The sequence below is a fragment of the Nycticebus coucang genome, chromosome 4 (genome assembly GCF_027406575.1).
Source record: "Nycticebus coucang isolate mNycCou1 chromosome 4, mNycCou1.pri, whole genome shotgun sequence".
In the NCBI taxonomy this organism is placed as follows: domain Eukaryota; kingdom Metazoa; phylum Chordata; class Mammalia; order Primates; family Lorisidae; genus Nycticebus; species Nycticebus coucang.
This window is the reverse complement of record NC_069783.1, coordinates 49,051,701-49,072,816: the sequence shown is the minus strand read 5'-3', so window position 1 is coordinate 49,072,816 and position 21,116 is coordinate 49,051,701. Positions and strand designations below refer to the sequence as shown.

The following is a 21,116-nucleotide window of genomic DNA, read 5'->3' as shown; positions in this document are numbered from 1 at the left end:
CCATGGCTCTAAAATAATCCCGTGTAGACAGATTTTTCTCCTTAGCATTTGTAGTGAGGAAAAGAAAACCTTGTCAATTTAGATGATAACGAGTTTGGTTTAAAAAGAAAGTGAGCAATTGATTTTTCTCAACACTTTCATTGAGATATTATGCACTGCTTATTATAGACCAGACACTTCACTAGTATTGTTTTATTTTACACTCAAAGCAACCCTACGAGGTAGGTCATGTTATTATGCCCGTATAATAGAAAGGAAACCAAAACCATAGAGGTTAATCAAAAAATTCAGTTAGAAGTGATGAAATTGGGTTTTGATGTAGGTAATTGGCCAAACTATTGAGCTAAATCAGAGTAATCAAATCAATTAAATATGGGGACTTATGATCTTTCCTTGGTTTTCAGATATATGCTAGCTTTAAAAACAAGCACTGACTAACAGGAGTCTGAGTTTTGCCAGAGACTGATACAGAATGCTGATTTCTTTTTAATCTATGCATAAATACAATACATTAACACAGCATGTATTGGCTGAGCTGTTAGAGGCTGACAAAACTATTTGTTGGCTGTACACTGTGATTTTCATTCTCAAATTTAAATGGAACCATTTTAGTTATAATCTGTTTTATTTCTAAGGTTACTTAATTCTGAAGATTTTTTTTTAATTACAGAAGTAATGAAAAAGTACTGGGAAGTACCAGGCACTAGGGATAGAAAGAATAAGAAATATCTGCCTTCAAGGAGTTCACCCTTAAGCAGAAAAAAAAGAGAGAAAAGGTGATAATTAGAACACATGAGTGCTCTGTAAAGACCTGTGCATTCTCTCGTCTTTCCCGTAGGTACCATTTCTGTCAACACACTGCGCACGCCCTACACCGCTCCTGGTGAGAGTGAAATTTTGGACCTGGATGATGAGCTGTATCTGGGGGGCTTGCCAGAAAATAAAGCTGGCCTTGTCTTCCCCACCGAGGTGTGGACTGCTCTGCTCAACTATGGCTATGTGGGCTGCATCAGGGATTTGTTCATTGACGGCCAAAGCAAAGATATCCGGCAAATGGCTGAAGTTCAAAGTACTGCTGGAGTGAAGCCCTCCTGCTCAAGGGAAACAGCAAAACCGTGCCTTAGCAATCCTTGCAAAAACAATGGCATGTGCAGGGATGGGTGGAACAGATATGTCTGCGATTGTTCCGGAACAGGCTATCTTGGCAGGTCTTGTGAGAGAGGTAAGATTCCAAAGTCCCCGCAGCCACCTCCCTGAGATGCAATGTACATTAAATGTTGGCCTTAAACATGAAGTGGCCATTGAAACTTAACGGGTGCTGTGCTGAGGTCAACGCTCTCTGCTGAGCAGCCACACTGACGTGAATTGCTGATGAGCCCTTAATGATTTTCAAAGGCACAATTCTTTAAGTACATTTCAGGACTAGAAATGTAGATCTTTAGTATCCTCAGGGGTATGAGCCTAAGCCAATAACTACAGTCCCTTTGGCCTACTTTTTAACTTGAGGACAATAGCCAGTAAAAGAGACATGAATTCAATATATTTGTGATCTTGAGTGCTAATTCCTATGTTGAGAAATAGCTTCTGAGGGAAGCTAAGCCGTGAAGTTACAATGTCCCTGACACGATTGGGTGAGACTTACGTTAGCCTCCTCATGTCACTTCACTAAGCCTGCCCAAAAATACCGTCTCTGAAAAGTAAGTTGACTTTAAATCATCTAAGGTATTCCCACATTTTTGGAAGTGTACCCTAATTGTAAAGGCACTCACCTTTGTCTACGACCTAGCAGATTGGTGAAGATTCAGTTATCTTTGGCTACTAAGGTTGAGCTGTGCCTAGTGAAGTTCTGAGTACGTATGTCCTCTCTAACTCTAAGAAGAGATAAAGCTGCAGTTTTCTTTCTTTCTTTCTTTTTTTTTTTCTTTTTTCCTATTCCTCTACCATTAAAAGGAGAGGCATTAGGGTAAAGAAAGACTTAAGGGTGAGAGCTGTCACAGCTGAGCTACAGAAGATTAAAGTAACGAATAGCAAAACAAATAGTTCTAAGCTTATTCTTTCATTGGCCCAGTGTTTCAGATCCATGCTTTTAGTTACTATGCCCATTGTCACTCACTTATATTCTTTTTTTTTTTTTTAATTTGAGAAAGAGTCTTACTCCCTCACTGTGGATAGAGTGCTATGGAGTCATAGTTCACAGCGACCTCATACTCTTGGGCTCAAGTAATCCTCTTGCCTCAGCCTCCCAAGTACCTGGGACTACAGGCACCAGCTAGTTTTTCTATGTTTAGTAGAAATAGGTCTCATTCTTGCTGAGGCTGGTCTCAAACTCCTGAGCTCAGGTGAACTACCAGCCTTGGCCTCCCAGAGTGCCAGGATTATAGGATTGAGCCACCGTGCCCGGCCCATTGTTACCTGTTTTCAACAATGGAACTAAAAATCAATATAAAATATATTGATGAGTTGTTCTCTTGTCCTCTATTAGATATGTAGCCTAAGATTACTTGGCATCTATTTCTTGAGATATGAATATTTAGAGTTTTTTTCTTTTATTTCTTAAACAGTGTTTAATTCCTTTAACCTAAAACTTCATGGAAAATAAAGTGATTGTTTTGTAAACCCCAAAATTGAATTCATTTCTTTACCTTAACAAGAAACTATATAGCTTCTCAGTTTTATGAACACTCTTAATAGTTATGAATAATTCTTAATAATAAATTAATAATAGAACATTAATCTTATTAATAAATTAATAATAGAACAATATATTAAATAACTTAGAAAAATGCTATCCCTATTTTGCAACATACAATTAGGTAGGTCAACAGATAGTGAAGTATTTTATCACATAGCTGTATTCATTCTCCCTGTTACAGTACCTAATTACAATTCCTGTGAATTACAATTACAGCTTAGCTTTTTCTGTGTAATTTGGTTTGTGTATATTCTTTATAAACTTCTTCTTTGCTTTTTTCCCCCTAATTCTGGCTTATGTTTGTTGAGCTTGGTTTCTGAACACTGCCGAAAGTGGGTGGGTAACAAAGCATAACATGAGATTAGCAGACCTGCATGACTTAAAGTTTTGTTTTAATTTTAATCACTCGGAGAGCTGCCAGGTATTCTGATGCCTCTTGGTTAAGTGAAGCTAGAAAAGGGTATAACTCAACTGTCACATGAATTACAAAAACTTTCAGTTAAATATGTATGGTGTACCACCCTGTGGCAATGTTCTGTTACTACATATGGCAAAAATAAAAATGGAAATGGTAGAGCTTTCTGAGCCAGAATGGAGGAAAGGGAATATTTATACATTGAAATAATTAGGAAGGGTGGCAAGCATATGTAGATTTGCAAATGAGTACTTAATAGTAGACTTCATCACTGGGATTTGACACACATTTTTATGTGACAGGAGCCTATAAATTTCTGCATATTTCTTTATCTCCAGATTGGAGATATACGTTGAGGAAAAAATGGTCGTTTGGGTGGTTCCTCTTCCTGGACCACCTGAGTGTATTTTAAGAAGTCTTTGCTTTTGAGAATTCATTTTCTTGCTTACATTATGGTACATCCTGAGAGCAAGGAAAATATGGGATGTTGTCATGTTCAATACTACAAACTTTGGCTTCTGTCCAGCTCTGAGGTATGCCATAGTTGGGTTAACACAGAGCATGCCTGATCCTCTGAGTTTCTAAGTCCAGAGAAAGAGCTTTGAATGAATTTCTTCTCTAGATGCATTCTTTTGTTTTTCTTTTTTTTTTTTTTGAGTCTCACTATATCACCCTCAGTAGAGTGTCGTGGCCTCACGACTCACAGCAACCTCAAACTCTTTGGGCTTAAGTGATTCTCTTGCCTCAGCCTCCCAGGTAGATGGGACTACAGGCACCCTCTACAATGCCCGGCTATTTTTTTGTTGCAGTTGTCATTGTTGTTTAGCAGGCCCAGGCCGCATTCAAACCCACTAGCCTGGGTGTATGTGGCCAGCGCCCTACCGACTGAGCTACGGGCAGCGCCCTCCAGATGCAATCTGATCACATAAAGCTAATCAAATGAGATGATCAGCAAATCTTGAAATGAATAAAAAGAGTACTCACAAAGTTTTTGTTTTATTACTATGTTTTATAGAATAAAATTCATAATTTATGAAGATAATTACTCAAAATAATTAAAAAACTTGTTCGGGACTTTGGATATTGAAGCATGGGGAATGATGTTGCAATCATAGGAAATTTTCATGCTGCATTAAGGAAGCAAAGGGGTTTAAAAGGAAGAACAAAATATTTGCTAACTTAGGCAAATAGAAAAATACTACTTTGCTTTACTATAAGCAAAGGTCCTGTAAGAAAGAATAATACAGAAGTAATGCTCAGTGAATGTAAATTAAATTTAGCATCTTCACTTCTGCTTTATTTTTAATAAAACAGAATTTGTGGAGACTGGATCATTTAGAAAGTATTCTCGGTTATATTTAAAACAAGAGCATTGGTATAATCTACTTTATACTTGTTTGTTAAAACTCGAACAGATGGAGGGACAGATGTCAGAGCAATATAATTTGGCTTCCTGTCTGATTTTCATCGTTGATCACAATATGTGACTGCCTTTCGGCAAAACTGAGCACAGGTGTACACTTTAGACTGCAACGTGGAATAATGCAGAAAAGCAAATTCATCAAACTTAATGACAAGGCAGAAGGAGATCTGGAAGACAACGTTGAAGCTGGTTTTCTCCTCCACAGGGAAGAGTATTGAAATTAGCCTTTTAAGGATTCTTTCATGTTTTAAATGGCAAAATAATTTTACTAATGTGAGAGGATGCTGTCAAATAGCATAACCTGCAAATATCAGAATGTTGTTTACTATTTATTTGGAAACTCTAGACTCCAACCTTGCACGTTTTCTATGTCTTCTCTAATTAAACATTAACTGTAATTACGAGGACTCACTGAGGCTCTCATTTGTCATTTATCAACAAGTTATTTTCACATTGAGAATTACTTAAAAGGCACTTGGGGCACTCAAGTTTTATTATCTTATTATGTTATGTCAGTCCTGTGGCTTTTTAGAGAGTGTTAAAGGTCAATGATTCTGATTATTTTCCTGTCTAGATTGTATTTCATAGCGTATTCAGGATCCATTGTCAATCATCTGTATTTCTGAAAGGATATGCCCCAAGTTAGTGTTCAATCAAATTAAGCTACTTTTCATAGAATAATATGGTTTAAAATATGGTTATTCAATAATAGAAACTAGATGTACAGATTAAATAAATAGAAGGGGACTAACATGGTTTTCATGATTTTATTTACATGATACCAAAGTAACTTTATTTATGTGATATCAAAGTAACTCAACAATTGATAAGGGCTTTTAAACTTTTATCAGGTATTTCTTGCTGCATAGATAATGACCATGATTGGCTACAGTTTAGAAAAATAAAGATAACATTTCTTTTAAAATTATACCACAAACACATTTTTTCTAGAATTCACTATAACTTTATAATCATGTTTTAATTATTTCTTGAGCAACTACAACTTGAATATCTACATTAGCCTCTGGTTTTGGTGATTTTTCTAACGTTTAGGAAACTTCTTATCTAATTGGAAAAAATATATGCTATGATGTAGAACCACCATATTTTAAGAAAGTTATGTTATTTTCTCAGTGCGAAGGCCGTTGTGTAACCATGGCCCCTATTTTGAGGAATAGACACTATCTTTTGAAGCCCAATTTTGGCCTTTAAAGTAGACTTTTTAAAGTATTTCTTTTCACACACATTATACAAATTAAAGTGCAGTTAAAATGGAATAAATACCTAATTTATTTGATGAGCTTTTATGTATGCTTAGTACCCAAATTGAAATAAGCTCTTTCATATATACACGTGTGTGTGTGTGTGTGTGTGTGTGTAGAAAGAGAAAGAGAGGCACCAAAAAAGTATACAGAGTTTAAGAAATGAAAATAACATACTAACATTGTAATGGTCAATATATTCTGATGATACAAGATGAATACCAGTCATGTTTGAGCAATTCTTATAATTGCAAAAGTCAAATGTGAGCTGAGTATTACAAATTTAATACAGTTTTTTCTTTTGTAAAATGTGTATACATTTTTGGCACCCTCTGTGTGTGTGCATGTATATATATGCATATATATATATACACACACACATACATGTAACTGTCAGTTTAATAAATATTTATGGAGGCTCACTTATGGGTCTGGCATTTTGGGAGCACTTGGTGCTGATAGAGCAATGTATATGAAAGACTAATCTCTGCCCTAAAGGCATTTATACTCTAAGGTCAAACTCAGAAAATACTATACAAACAAGAAATAGTAATTTTTTTAAAAATGAAGTGGTCAACAGATATAGAATAATTGGAAAGAAGAGGAGGCCTCTCTGGAGTACAGTTGACCAGAAACCTAAATGCCAAGGAACCAACCATTTAATGTTCTGGGGTAGAAACTTTTAAGACAGATGGTTCCACAAGTGCAAATCTTCAATGGAAGCACGAAGTGTGTGTGTCTGGAGCTCACTGAAGCTGAGGGGGAGGGTCACACCGATCTTTGTAGGTTAAAAGAAGAAGTGCAGATTGTCTTCTAATTATAATAGGAAATTATTGGGGGAGGGTATAGTTTAAGCAATAGAGCAGTAGAGTGATAGAATCTTTTTTTTTTTTTTTTTTTTTAGAAGTTTAGCTTGGCTTCTGGGTGTAGGGAGAAAGAGTAGAACTTCATGCCATTGAGGGAGCTATCACAGTAGCAAAACTGAGTGTCATAGATTCAAGATATGGATTGAAATTAGAGCCTGAAATTAGAGACTTGTAGACTTGAAAATAGATTGGACATGGTAAGAGGGCAAGAGAAAAGTCAGAAATGTTTGGGTCTAAACAATGGAATATGCCATTTACTGGGATGGTGGAAAATTGGAGAGGGAGCACGTTTTGAGTTTATTCATTTTATAAGGAGTGAATTAAGAGTTTAGGGAGGTGCTTATCATATTCCAGTTGGAGACATCAAACAGGCAGTAGATGATAGAGCTCACCAGTGAGATCCGGACTGTTGATGAGCGTTAGGAGAGCAGGCATTGTTAGTTTAGTCAAGAGGTAGATGAAAAAGAGAAAGGAGCCACGGATGGGACTTGGAATGCTCGGCACGCTGAGGTTCTGGATACACATTCAACCCCATGACAGCAAAAAGGACTGGTCAAAGTTTGATAGAAACAGTATTGATGGTCTTGACTTTCTGAAAGAAACTTGCAAAGTCACTACTTCAAATAGAACCTTAATGATGAGTAGAGTCATATCAGTGAAGTTAATTGCTGTGCCATGTAAGTGGGAAAAATAATGAGAATTGTCTAGTTTATTTTGGTTCCAGGTAGTTTTTTTTTTTATTTATTGAATGGTGTTCTGGGTTATTGGAACCAATGAGAAAGCAAAATGACTCACTTGTTTTGCAGTGTTCACTGCCATATGGTGTTAACACCAAGAGGTGCCGTTTCCTAGAGCAGTTAGTTTGTCATGCACAGTTTCTCTGTTCAGTTCCTCGGGTATTTAATATCACAGGAGTAACTTCCTTATGAAGACCATGCCCCTGGGTTTAGTAACACGCGTCTTTCCAGTCTTTTCAGCCCCATCGGCCTTCTTATTCAGTATAAACAAGGCACGTTGCTATTGACATTGGTGTGATAGTTTAATGTATTTAGGACAGTAGGCTTGTGCTTATAAATAACTTTTTCAGCCTTGTCTGTGAATCAGCTTTAAAATGTAACTATAGTTCGTGCCTTTGTAAAAATTACTTTGTTAAAAATAATGCCTCAAAAGAAGCATCATCTGTGTGCTGGTGTCACTTTTTCCTTTCTCCTTTGGAATATCACTTTTGGTGAAGTATTGACCTAAGTCCTATGTGCAAGTCATAGTCCCTTTTTTTATTCTTTTTTTTTAAAAAATCATTTAGGGCAGAAATTTTGAAAAAATGACCATAGTAACTTCTCTTAGCATTATGAATTTTTAAAGCAAGCTCATGAGGTTAGGTGGTCTTCTACTACTAGCGCCCTCTCACTTTGCAGAGGACAAATTCAGAACCAAGGCCACATTGAGCTAGTTGGGGGGCTCTCCATACTAATATGTAAATATGCATTAAATAAGTGCTGGTCTATCAGACCAGGCTTACTCTCTGACTATGCAAAAGAATATGATCTCTGCATTTGACAAGGGAGACATATATAAGCATTTATATCCAACAAGATTAATGCTAGAAGTAGAAAGTGCAATGGGAACAAAAAAGAAACTGCTGACATTTCTTTACTGTGACTTTTCTTTCCAGTTTCTAAAAACAAATGTTTATTTCTGAAGATGAGCTGATTTTGTAGTGTTGTATTCTGTCTAAAAGTCTTTAATAGATCACCCTTTTCTTTTCCAAAGTATAAGTGCACTATACTGACCAAGAACTTATTGTTCATTTTCCATCTATAGAGGCAACGGTATTGAGCTATGACGGGAGTATGTTTATGAAAATCCAGCTCCCAGTGGTCATGCACACGGAGGCTGAGGACGTGTCCTTAAGGTTCAGATCCCAGCGTGCATACGGGATTCTAATGGCAACCACGTCTAGAGACTCGGCAGACACACTCCGCCTGGAGCTAGATGCTGGGCGTGTGAAACTGACGGTCAACCTAGGTAACAACTTGCCTTCCCCCACTGAACTAACACTTTTCACTTTTTGTTCAGTTTTGCCTGCAAGCATTTATCAAATAGCCTGTTTGCCATGGAAAGTTAAAACACTTAATGGTCTTATTTCCATCATTTAAAATAACGTAGGTTTGTTTGGGCATCTTTTTATTATTTTGTTTTGTTTTTTGTTGTTGTTGTTGTTATACTTAACATAACACTGTTTTATGATTCCTACCACTGAGGGTTCTTAAAAGGGAAGCCGTAACTACCAATGAAGTTAATGGAAAATATAAATTATTAGGCTCGATGATGCCTCCAACCAAATTTCCTGTTGTTATATTTACTGACATTTTGATTAGTTACAAATGATTTCTTTGCAGATAAGTAAAAATCTGTTTCCTTAGATAACACTCACACAAAGTATCAAATTTCTTCTTTGTTATCTAGATCAACAGTTTTCTTCCTCCTTTCCTTGGGCTTCTCTTTTGAATAGTTACCTTTGTGGTACCTCATCTTTTCTGTTTTGGCGTACTGTGTGGTGATAGTTTGCTATCAAACAACGATCCATGACCCTTCAATGCCCAAAGTCTGCGGCCCTCAGCAAACAGCCATGAGAACACGGGAGACACAGGCTCTTCTACAGAAAGATAATGCTTTCCTGTAGCATTAACACCCCTGAGTCACCAGAGTAAAACCTCACCAATCTGGTTGAATTATGGGGAAAAACCAAGATGAGTTAAGAAAAAGTCTTAAATTGTAGATTAAAAGAAAATTTAAGCTGTTTTTATCATTTTCAATTAATAACTTTACCCTCAAAAACACAATTAATAGCTGGAAAAATCTTGTCCAGGAAAGGGCTTCCTAGGCTTATTTTAATGATGAATAAGAATTAGCCGTAATTAGCACATCGTTTCATGCAAATTGTGCCAGTAATGTATATGAAGAGCCTGAAATTAGTTTTCTTACTAAAGGAACTTGGCCTTTCAAAGTCTTGCTTATACATATTTTGAAAGACTTTTTTTTTTTTTTAGGAGAATTCTGTTCATACTGAAAAAGAATTAATATTCTGCCCAATAAGTTTCACTATTAACCTTAACTCCAATAAGAGGAGTAAAAATTCATGAGGTTTTACTGTATTTCCTAAAAGTGTTAAACAGATACAGAAATGAATAGCCAGAGAGATAAAAATAAAATTTGAAACCACGTAGAATTACAAAAAGAGCAGTAAAAACTTGGTAAGGTATTTGAGGAAAACACACGTACATTTTCAAATTGTGCTGGGCAGAATGCTAACTCATAAAATATAAAATTATCCCATTGGTAGCTTATTGCATACAATTACATTTTATTAATAGTAGTGAAAGTAAGTTAAATAATCAGGTTTTTTTAAATACTAAATATGGAGCATTCTCACTTACTGTTCTGTTAGAGTTCCCTCTAGTGTCAATGACAGGTTACTACAAGACAATCAAAATAAACTGCCTAATTGCGGTAAAGGATCTGATAGCCAAAGTGGAAGCACCCATGGGAATTTTTCAACAGCAAAGCATTCTGTAGAAAGAGTGGTGTAGATGCTGGTCCTTGGCTGTTTGCAACCACTTTTCTGATGCGGTTGACGACACATGACAAACTCAGCTATATGGAAACAGAATCTAGGTTTATATTTTTCATGTTCCCCAAAGGCATTAACTACTAAAACTGAAACCAACAGATATATATGTAAAATAAACATGAGCTATTCCATGTACTCCTTTAAAGGTAACCATTATAATTACACCAGACATTCTCTTATTATAGTAGCTATTTTCATATGAGACAAGTATAAGAAAGGGAAAATCAATAGCAGTGTTAACCATGACACTTAACACATAGAGATAACATTGTTAGCTCCTAGGAGAGGCATAGTATTGTGTATTATAAATAATGCTACTCCTTAGCACCAAAGTGTCTAAAGAAGACAGTCATTTCTTTCGTCCTCCAATTAATACGAGGTATGGAATCCAGCCAATTTTTATGCCCAGCAAATAAAATTTAAGAACAGAACAAAACGTTAGTGAGAGATGAGAATGATTTTAACTTGTTCTCCATTCAACCAATGCAATTTTTAAGGATTCTGTTGGCCTTTGTGGGATATTAGATTCTGGAGGTCCAAGATGTCTGAGCCTAGCTGAGCTTGCACTGTACCCCATTGTGACGGAGCACTTTTTAATTTTGCTGAAAACAGTGATATGTTCTTTCACAAATGGGGAGAAAGTTGCAGCCAGTCTAAGCCAAGCATCTTTGACATTTAACAACTCATTATTTCACTTAGATTTGTCACCATGTAGCTTTGTTTGAACTGGCCATTTTTTAAACCTTCTCTTATTGTTTCCAATGGTGAATTTTATAACAATAAATCTGGGTTCTAGAAGTTATAAAGAATAATGATATGGAGTGGCCATATTTGCATGTGTCTGTCCCCGGAAGGGTGGACTGTGATTTTATTGGATGTCTGCAGCTATTACCTTGAAGGATAAATTTTCATTTTTCATCTATTCTTCCCCATCTAGATTGTATCAGGATTAACTGTAATTCCAGTAAGTGCCTATTCAAAATTTTTAAAATGTTGTTCCTCCATTATGATGTAAGCTAGTCAAGGGAAAAATAAAAAGTGAGAGAGAAAGAGAAATGGTTTTATGAAACTCATAAACTACTTTTGACTATACCAGTCCATCATCTGAATTGTAAAAATTCATTTTCAAATTATACAGGTGAGGAGTTGCAGTTCCTACTGCTAAGTGGGAAAAGAGGGGACAAGTGTTTGTAGCAGAAGGTGCAAACACCTCTGTAGACCTTCAGGTACTGCAAGTGGCATTTGTATTTTACTGTATCTTAGACTGCAGTAGTTTTCTGCATAACCAAATAGAAGAAAATACTGTGAGTCTTATTTAATTATGTTTATATTTTTAACTCAATTATATAAAAAATATATTTAATTTCTCTTACTTTGAGAGTTACTATCAAATCCTTCTACACTTAACTAAAATTTTACATTGGCGATAGATTCTTCTGTGTTCTATATTTATAGAAAAGTACTTGTCTAAAACTTTCTTCCTTGAACATTAAGAATATTTATGTAATGAATTTTTACATCCTAATTATGTATCTGCAAAAGTAACCAAAACCCTTCAACTTTGTGACCTGCATGCCAAACGATGAGTCAGAACAGATGCATGGACTGAGTTTTATCTGAATTTGGACTAGAGACCAGCTGAAAGAAAGCAAGGACTGTGATTTTATTTTGAGCCATACCATTATCTTAAGAGTAAATTTATTTTATTTCCTTACAGAAATGTTTAGGTTTTTCTTTCCAGGTTTTGCTGATCACATTAAGAAACCTTCAATGATAACATAGGTGTTAGCTATTTAAATAAAATCATTCTAACAAACTTTTAATCTCTCATTGTCATAGTCAGTAAAACAACTTTTCTGTATCCTTGGGAAGATGCTGAATATGAATGAATGGAGTCTGCTCTCCAAACCATTGGCTGTGTTTGCAAATGCCAATGAGTACTCCAAGGAACAGAATGGTGGTCTTAAACTTGAAAAATGATAAAACATATACTATTTCAAAAACTGTGCATCTAACAACTTATATTTTTAGTTCATACACTTTAATATTTATTTTAAAGTAGATAAATTGCAAGTCTGTTCAATCACAGCAATTAAAAAGGTAATTGACATGTAATGACTCATTATTTTACTTAGATTTGTCACCATATAGCTTTGTCTAAATTGGCTATTTTTTAAACCTTCTCTTGTTTCCATTGGTGAATTTTATAACGATAAGTCTGGGTTCTGAAAGTTATAAAGAATAGTGATATGGAGTGGCTATATTTGCATGTATATTGAGTATGATGTATTAAAAATTAAACCAATAAATTATAACTGATATGCCAGGCATTAAAAATCATCTCATATAGAATTGTTGCTGAAAATGATCTCTTAAATCTTCCACGCAAATGGAATTTTTCAAGTAAATATCTTCTTTTCTGCAACCCTATTACTTCCACACTTTTTGAAAAGAAATACACATTTTGCAGGTCTAATACCATGGTCCAGAATGCTTTCAGCTTTGGGGCATAAATGCAGGACTATAAAACTCCCCAAATACTCTCTCCCAAGGCCATATTTTTGTGTCAATGCACCTGCAGATTTTCTTGTTACTTCCTGAATCTTAGAATGTCCATATGGAGAAAATATTTCTTTCTAGGCCTCTATTTTATGTACTCTTTTTGCTTTATTTACATAAAGCATATAATAAAGCTTGGATTTTAAAATTTACAAAAGTGACTATGTAAGTTCTAGCACAATTTGTGGAAATTAACCTAAAAATGTGATTCTATGTCCTATAGCTACATCAAAAAGTTAAAAATTATAAAGGTATGTAGTATAATTACCCTCGTTACCCTCATTTGGCTTTTGTCGTGAAACTCCAGTATTACAGACAGTCTTTTTATTCCTCTGGATATTTCACAGAATAATACCCTGGAAGACAAAGGTGTTTGCTGGCTAGTGTATTTTTTTCCCTTTTTGAAGAGTACGTGTTACATTTAAATTTCTTGAATTAAATGTGTGATTGTGAGTTTTCAACGCACACTTCGAACCGGACTGCAAATGCCTTAATTTCACAGTAGTCAGGGGAAAGAACATTCAGTGAATGGCCAGGTAACAATTTCATATCCTTTTGTCTTTGTATTTTTGGGGAATAGTGTGCAGATGTAGTAGAAAAGGTCTGTAAAGCAGACCCAACTCGGGAAAGACAGGCATTTATATATCAAATAATGTAATCCTAAATCAGTGATAAAATAAGTAGAGATTTCTACCTGGAGTGCATCTCCTACTCAATAAAAAATAAATTAAAAATATCTGTATCGCAATTTGACTCAAAGTTTAATGAAAGACTGATTTATTATGTGTATACTCTGTGAGCCATAGATTTGCCTGAAATTGAGAAAGCTAATGCACATCCATTAAATCTCAGCTGTATAACACCACTCTCTCTAAAAATTGAACCTTATCTAAGCCATCGCTTGCAGTGCGAGATTAATATGTATACATCAGTTGATACGTTTTAAGAATTCTACCACAGGAAATACACAAACTATAATGTAAATAATTATCTTACATTGAGAATTCATATTAAACACTAATGCATTTGAATGGAAATTCCCAGAAAAATTTCCATACATTTACTTAGAATTTCTCTGCTCTAATTCTTTTCCATATCAAGTATGGAAAAGAAAACATATAAGCATCAGACTAGCCAAACTTTGATATTGAAGAATGGGTAATATAGGTGAAGAGGGGAAAAGATCTGATTGCATATATTTAAAGTGACTTTGCAAGGTGGCAGATCTTTTTCAGCCGCTCCTGTTTCTTTCTTTTTTTTTTTTTTTTTGTAGAGACAGAGTCTCACTGTACCGCCCTCGGTAGAGTGCTGTGGCTTCACACAGCTCACAGCAACCTACAGCTCTTGGGCTTACGCGATTCTCTTGCCTCAGCCTCCCGAGCAGCTGGGACTACAGGCAGCCGCTCCTGTTTCTATACAGCAATAATCTTCCACAGACAGGGTAGGGTATAGCCCTTTGTGAAGTTTCCTCTGAGAAAGGGCAGATCTCAATTCTATCTCTGTCAGATTCCTTATTGCCACCATTCTTTTCCGTTAGAGGGAATGCTGTCAAGAATCTTTCAAAAGAAGAAAAGAGCCTTCTTTCATTTTGAAATAAAAAACTTATTTTCATGTGTGGTAGGGTACTTTTTAAAAAAGAGCCATCTCTATGAATAGTGGCCATTTCAATACAGATTTTGATCTTTCAGATTACAAGCTAATACTAACTGCATAGAGCCCCAGTCCAATGTCAGTTCATTGATGTTTGTTAGATTACAGCAAGGCTAAAGTATGGTTGTTATCCACAACTTAGAATTCGATTTAAGTCAGTTTTTGAAAATTCATGGCAGGGTGAGCCCGGAGGTGTGTTATCTGTGGCTCTCCATGGTTGTCAAGGATGGGAATAAAAGGACTGCTGGATTACCCTCGTCTCTTCCATCATGGTTCAGTAATTTTATACAGAAGTTACTAAAAGGGACCCTATCTTTTTTTTTTTTTGCAGTTTTTGGCTGGGGCTGGGTTTGAACCCACCACCTTCAGCATATGGGGCCGGCACCCTACTCCTTTGAGCCATAGGCGCCACCCTGGGACACCATCTTTTAATGCAGCCAGTTTCTTCCCTAAACAATGATGGACACGTTAATAAAAGTAGATGGAAAAGAATGGAAAGTCATGTTCTTTTAACATAAAGTAGAAAAACTATTTTAATTAACTAAAAAAAAAACAAATTTTTCACAAAAAAATTATAGAATTCTATACTAATGCAAAACAAATATGAACAAATTATTGTTGAGACTTCAAATCAGACTGAACAAAGTGCTTTTATGACTAACACATGAATTATTTGCATGAAAAGGTGAGGATTTTACAGTCTACTGTAAGGTATTAAGTCACTTTAATAAGTCTTTTAGAGACTATAAAGAATGCAAAAATAATTTTCTGTTGTTGTTGAGATTTTTTTCCAGTGCCTTATCAGTAAGGTCTTGTCCAAGACTTTGGTCTTAGCTTTGCATTATTGTATCTGCCAAAGCACAGCCTGATATCGATCCCTGAGCCACCAAGATAGTCTCCATTTCAACTTTGGTGTTCAATAATTTCAAACAATACTTCTAAAATCATTAGACTATGAGTTTCTCTATAATTTTTTTTCTTAAAATTTGGCTTTTTTAGTAGTGTATTATGATTAGTCTCATTTTTCTTTCTTTCTTTCCTCTAGTAACCTTAAAAATTGTTAGTGCTATAATCTTTTATGATTTAAATACACTGAATTTTGGAAAACTAAAATTGTTCCTATCAACTATAGGTGAATCCTAATTGTCAGGTAGGTAACTACTTTAAATATGTAGTGGATACGGGGAGGCCCTTGTTTTTGGTTTATATTTTTGTTTTATTCTTTTGTTTTCCCCCAAACAATGACATGATTACAGAATGTCCTTCTTGACTTGGGGCCACTCCTGCCCACATATGAGAAGGGATTTAATCATCTCGTGATCCCTGGGGCTTGTTGGGCTTGCTTCTTTGCACCTTACCCTTGTGTTTCTTCTCCTGCCCGGCTGCTCTTCCTACCAAGATTTCCTCTTCTTCCTTTTCCATTTCTGATGTTTCTTTTTCCTACCCTCTTTCCTTTTGTTTTCTTACAAGAATAAAAACTTTCTGTGGTTTAAAAAATATTTTAGTAGGCGGACCTTCCAACTAATTATTTTACTTACCACAGAAAATGGTTTATCTAAAGATTCAAAGAAAACAAAATTACAGATAGCACAAATATGAACAAAGCATCAAGGGTTGAAGTTCAACTTCTATTTGCAGCTCAGTTCCCAAGTCTTAAAAATGAAGGGAGTCTAAGGGCAAGAACTTAACCTCACTTTGACTTGGATATAGGGAAGAAATGCTCTGAGTAGTACATTATTGGAAAATGTGCTTTGATGGATGTCTGCAGTGCATAATAAGATCTTTGTACTATCATTTTATTACCAAATAAAAAGATCAACTGGATATCAGTTATCACCATTTTTTTTATGGAGATAAAAATGGAAAGCAATAAAAGAATGCAAAATGTCAACCAGTGGCACTTAAGCTGTATTAGATTGCTTTGATCAGGCTGCCATTCGGCAAGCTCCTCTAAAAGATATGAGGAAATTTCTGGGGGCTGGCACTTGGTAACATGAAATAAGTGTGCAGGTCAGAGTAGTTGCTTGGTGCCTGAGGACCAAAGAGCCATCAAAGGCAATCTATTGCTTCTGCTCCCACGCAGCAATCACTTACCTTGTATAGTTCTCTCAACTATTGCCTGCCAGTCACTCAAGCTGTCCACCTGCCCAGGACAGACGTTTCCCAAGGAATAAAGAAAGATAAAAGTACAAATACAGAAAATAGTTCTGTTGTTTTTGTTGTTTCAGTTTTTCTTAGCTGAAAGTACATATGAAGAAAAGAAATATTTTATAAAATATTATTTTTGGCAAAAATTGAAGAGAAATTGCATATAAAATGGAAAAGGAGACCATAGGCTTCTGACAAAAGACCAATACCTAAAACAGGCAAAAAGAATTGGCACATAGCAATGAGTCTTCAGAAAAACTTCAAAATTGGAATAAAATTTAAGGGAAGCCTATTTTAATTATCCACATATTTAAACTTGTGAGAATTATAAAAAAAAAAAGACGTACAGTATTTCTTGCATATTTAGGTGACTACATAAAGTGGCAATTAACTAATACTCTTGAGTGCTTGAACAGTAGACAACTTGGGGCTATTTTAGTGAACAATCTGTTCATTGGTATATGCAAACATAAAATGCCACACTGTTCTAAAAGATCACTCTTTTGTCCAGGTTAAGAATTCATCTTACAACCACATTTTTCATTTATTCAATAAAGCATTCCCTTATAGATAGTGCAAAAGATTGTGCTCCAAGTAATGCAAGAATCCAAATTAGAATTGACTAAGTTCTTGAAGTTCTCTTTATTCTTGAGAGTTGGCATCATAACAATTGCCTGGATAGAAATTGTCAGAAAAGTCTAAAAAGCCCTAGGAGAATCATTTATTCCCTTAGTGGTTTCTGTGAAAAGGGAGTTTTCTTTTCTGTAACTAAACCTCACCAGATGTAAGAGCGGACTGCAGCCTGTTGGTCAGACGCTGTTCTTCAGTTTCAATGTTAGAAATAGCAAACGCCTGTGCATCTACCACTTCCATCATTGTTTTGAGTTTTTTCTCAGTTTTTCTTTTTTTCTCTTTCTTTTCTTTTGTTCTTGTTGCTGTATGTATTGTGAATTCAGACTCCTATAAGGAGAATCTAGTGGATTCTTATCTTTGTGCTGTTGGGCAGAGATTTCAAATTAGGTCATCTCATATGCTACGCACCAGATTTCAGCTTTGGTGGTAGGTGCTCACTGGTGAGTGAATCACCTGTCCTTTGAGCCGGATCGAAGTGTTATGTAGGCCTTCTAAACAAGCACCTTTTCTTTAAGCTGTCTCACTAAAAATGTTTTCACTTGATCCATAATATATTGATGAGGGTTGCAGTCTCTTCAACCTATCACTGGATAACAGGGTACATAAGTGAAGTGGGTAAGGCTCTTTAATCCAAACAGTGGGGGAGGGAAATGCCTGGGACCATCAGAGAATTTAGAGATTGAAATGTTCTGTGTGCTCAGAGCTCTTCTCTAGTTCTCTCACTTGTTATCAGTGAGAGCAGAGAGCAAGATGGATAGAAAATGTATTGTGAAAACAATTTTCCCAAAGGTGAAGTAAAAACTGCTAAAAATCTTAAAATTACTATTATTTTTACTATACTTTATCCTGGATTATTTATTATTACTTGTACTTTGAGTGCATCACTCACACAACTACCAGAATTCTTCACCCTATCGACACCCTTCTCAGGAGATCAGTCTAAATACGGACTTGAAGTATTTTATGCATAGCATTATTGAAATAAATTAAATTGTGAAGTCCATTGCCTTTTTCTGTAGATAACTATCATAGTTAAAATTGCTTTAGAAATGTGCAAATTGCTTTAGAAATTTAAGGTATGAATTAACAATTCTCTTTTAAAGGTGTATATGAAGAGTGTAGGTATCTAGTGGAATCCACTCATTAAATTGTCAGATACACAGTGAAACCAATTAACTTTGAAATCAGGAAATTTCCAGCAGAAATAAACATGTATTTCTATAGACTATGAAGAATTCTGAAATGTTTTATATTTCAGTGGGTACAAAATAGGTTTAGGGATATGAATATTAAAAACCAATTATTATAAAAATAACATAGTGGCATGACTCACATCTCTGTGGCAAATTTTCCAGGAATTATAAAAGTTCCCAATAAGACAAAAATGAAAAAATTATTTATTAAAATAATTGCAAATATTCTCTGAAAATACAGATATATTCACCCAACTGTGTTGAAATGAGCAGACCAAAATAGAGTTAGACCATGATAATGATGATAATAACAAAAATAATAGTAAGAACACTAAAGAATTTTGAAGGAGACATTATAGATATGAAATTTCTCAAGTGTTTTAACAGATCCTATATTTATAAATTCAACTTTTTTTCTGAAAATTTGGTTTAATAAATAAACTGAGAAATTTTACATTGACAGAAATTATATTTTGGTATCAAGTAATTCCTCAAAGTGTGATCTATTGAGTTAATTTGGCCAATAAGCAGTGAAAAAGTAATCAGTATCTCCTATTTTTTAAAGTAATCAGTCATGAAACCAGAAAGGGATGATCTTAGCAAAATTGCTTTTCTATAATGCTTCCCTTAAAATGTTTATAGAATGTGCTGTGTGAGATTATGGTAATTTTTAGTTTCTTTTTTTTTTGTTCATTATCTATACTTTCTAAATTTTCTACAATATTTTTCTTTTTTAATTAAAAATATAAAATATATAAAAGTAAGCGTTCTGTTAATATATAATTGAAATCGTTTTGAAACATTATTTAAGATTATCTAAGCTTACACTGGGTCATGTATTTGTATTATGATGTGTACATTCTAAATTCATCTAGCAATTAAAATTTTCCATAATGTTGACCTTCAAGATTAGTTAGAATGAGTCTTTAAAAACATTTGGTTCCTAACTAGAAATTATATGCATATTTGGAGGCTAGGGGAAACAGACAATATGTAAAAGTTGCCTATCATTTCAATCTCCATAGAAATTTTTTTATTAAAATCATAAATGCTCTTACAACACATAATACTTTATAAAAAATGCACTTAATATATAATGAATTATAAGATATGTGCTTCTTTAAATATATAGAAACATGTTATTCAAATGTTTTTGGATCCTGTTTTTTAATTTTCATAATGTATAGTAAATAGTATGCCCTCTATATGAAGGTAGCATAGAGTATCTTAAAATATAATCCATAATTTACATCAAATTTTATGTGAAAGTGATATAAAGCAATTCCAGGTCACTGAGCAGTTGAAGTTATAATAAGGAGTAGACAAGTACACACAGAAGTATATTTTATTATGATTCATCAGTGATCTTAGTTTTCTCAAAAGAAAACTGCATGGGACCATCTTTGAACAAGATGTTGAGAAATAAACCAGCTTTGAATAGCCACAAAGGAAGAGGTGCTTTTGGATGTGTTGGTGCGTTATTGTCTTTGGCTGTGGGCTGCTGAGTGAAAAGTCTAACACAGTCTTAGTAAGGTAGCCCGACCAGGAGCAGGCGCTGAGTCGTAACCCATTATTTCCAGCGCTTGTTTGGCGAGCTCCACGGAACCTCCCAGTGCTGTCTCCTCAGACAAATCAAGTGAATTTGGCTGAAGATTTAATAATTGCTAATAGGCATTGCTGTTGCTGGGCCACCCCCATTTCAGGACATTTCCTGGAGGGTAAGGTGAGCTGTTCCTTTCAGAAAACTTGGATCCAAAGACAACTTCAAAGAACTAATTCCAATATTTTTCTGATTACTGAAATAAACGGTCAAATAGAATCGTAGCCCTCAAGCGAGTGACTAAAAGTTAGCCTCATAACTAAACCGATGGCGATGAGAGGAAACAGCTGCCAGTGCTGTCAAGGCAACAGTAAAATTCAAATGAAAGATTCAGTAAATCCTTACATCAATACTTGGACAAAAATTTATATTATAGTTCTAATTTTTATGAATGCGTTGTCTTTTACAGTTTGTCCCCAGCCTTTATTGGAGTAATCATTGAAGAAAGAAACACAATATCAAAACAAGTCTATAGATAAGATGCTCCCTGTTACTTTTCTTAGAATGTGTTTTCTTTAAGCAAATAGGTCTGTAGTGTTCACAATAAATGGTGAGAAATGGATTGTCAAGCATTCTTATTTCCCAGTGAGAAGAAAGGATGAGAAAATCTTTTAAAATTAATAAAAGCAAAAACTTGGGTTTACTTTTTTCTAATACTCTTCTTACTTTTGGGAAAAGGTTGTACTAGAATATCCCCAAAATATTAAGGGTGAACTAAATTTTGTGAATTCGATCTCATACTCAGTTATACTCAACTATGTTCATATTAATAAGATATGGAGAGTAAAACCAGGTGAAGCCATTATCTTTGAATTACGGGAAAAAATCTGTATTACTCTCGACCTCATGAAAAGAGACTCTGAAACTATTGTTATATAATAGTTTATTAAGACAGAGAATGATACATTTAATTAGATAATTTTGCATGTGTGAGTATAAACCACGGCTTTACTTATGCAATATCAATTTAAATTTTGTAAATATCCAAATGCTCGGCACTCGTAACTTTTTAATTTTTCACATTCAGACAACTTGCCACTGTGT

The 21,116-nt window shown here is 34.9% G+C and overlaps 1 protein-coding gene across 17 annotated transcripts in view; it reads left to right on the top strand.

Moving 5' to 3' along the window:
• Positions 1–21,116, top strand: part of NRXN1 (neurexin 1) — a 1,108,798-nt gene that overhangs the window by 483,532 nt on the left and 604,150 nt on the right. For 11 of the 17 annotated variants that reach the window (XM_053587958.1, XM_053587966.1, XM_053587960.1 and 8 more), the window contains 3 exons: positions 839–1,222; positions 8,480–8,683; positions 11,227–11,253. In XM_053587958.1, the coding sequence (XP_053443933.1) occupies positions 839–1,222; positions 8,480–8,683; positions 11,227–11,253 (615 nt within the window). The remainder of the gene's footprint in view (positions 1–838; positions 1,223–8,479; positions 8,684–11,226; positions 11,254–21,116) is intronic. The other 6 variants (XM_053587975.1, XM_053587974.1, XM_053587972.1 and 3 more) reach the window with 1 other exon arrangement.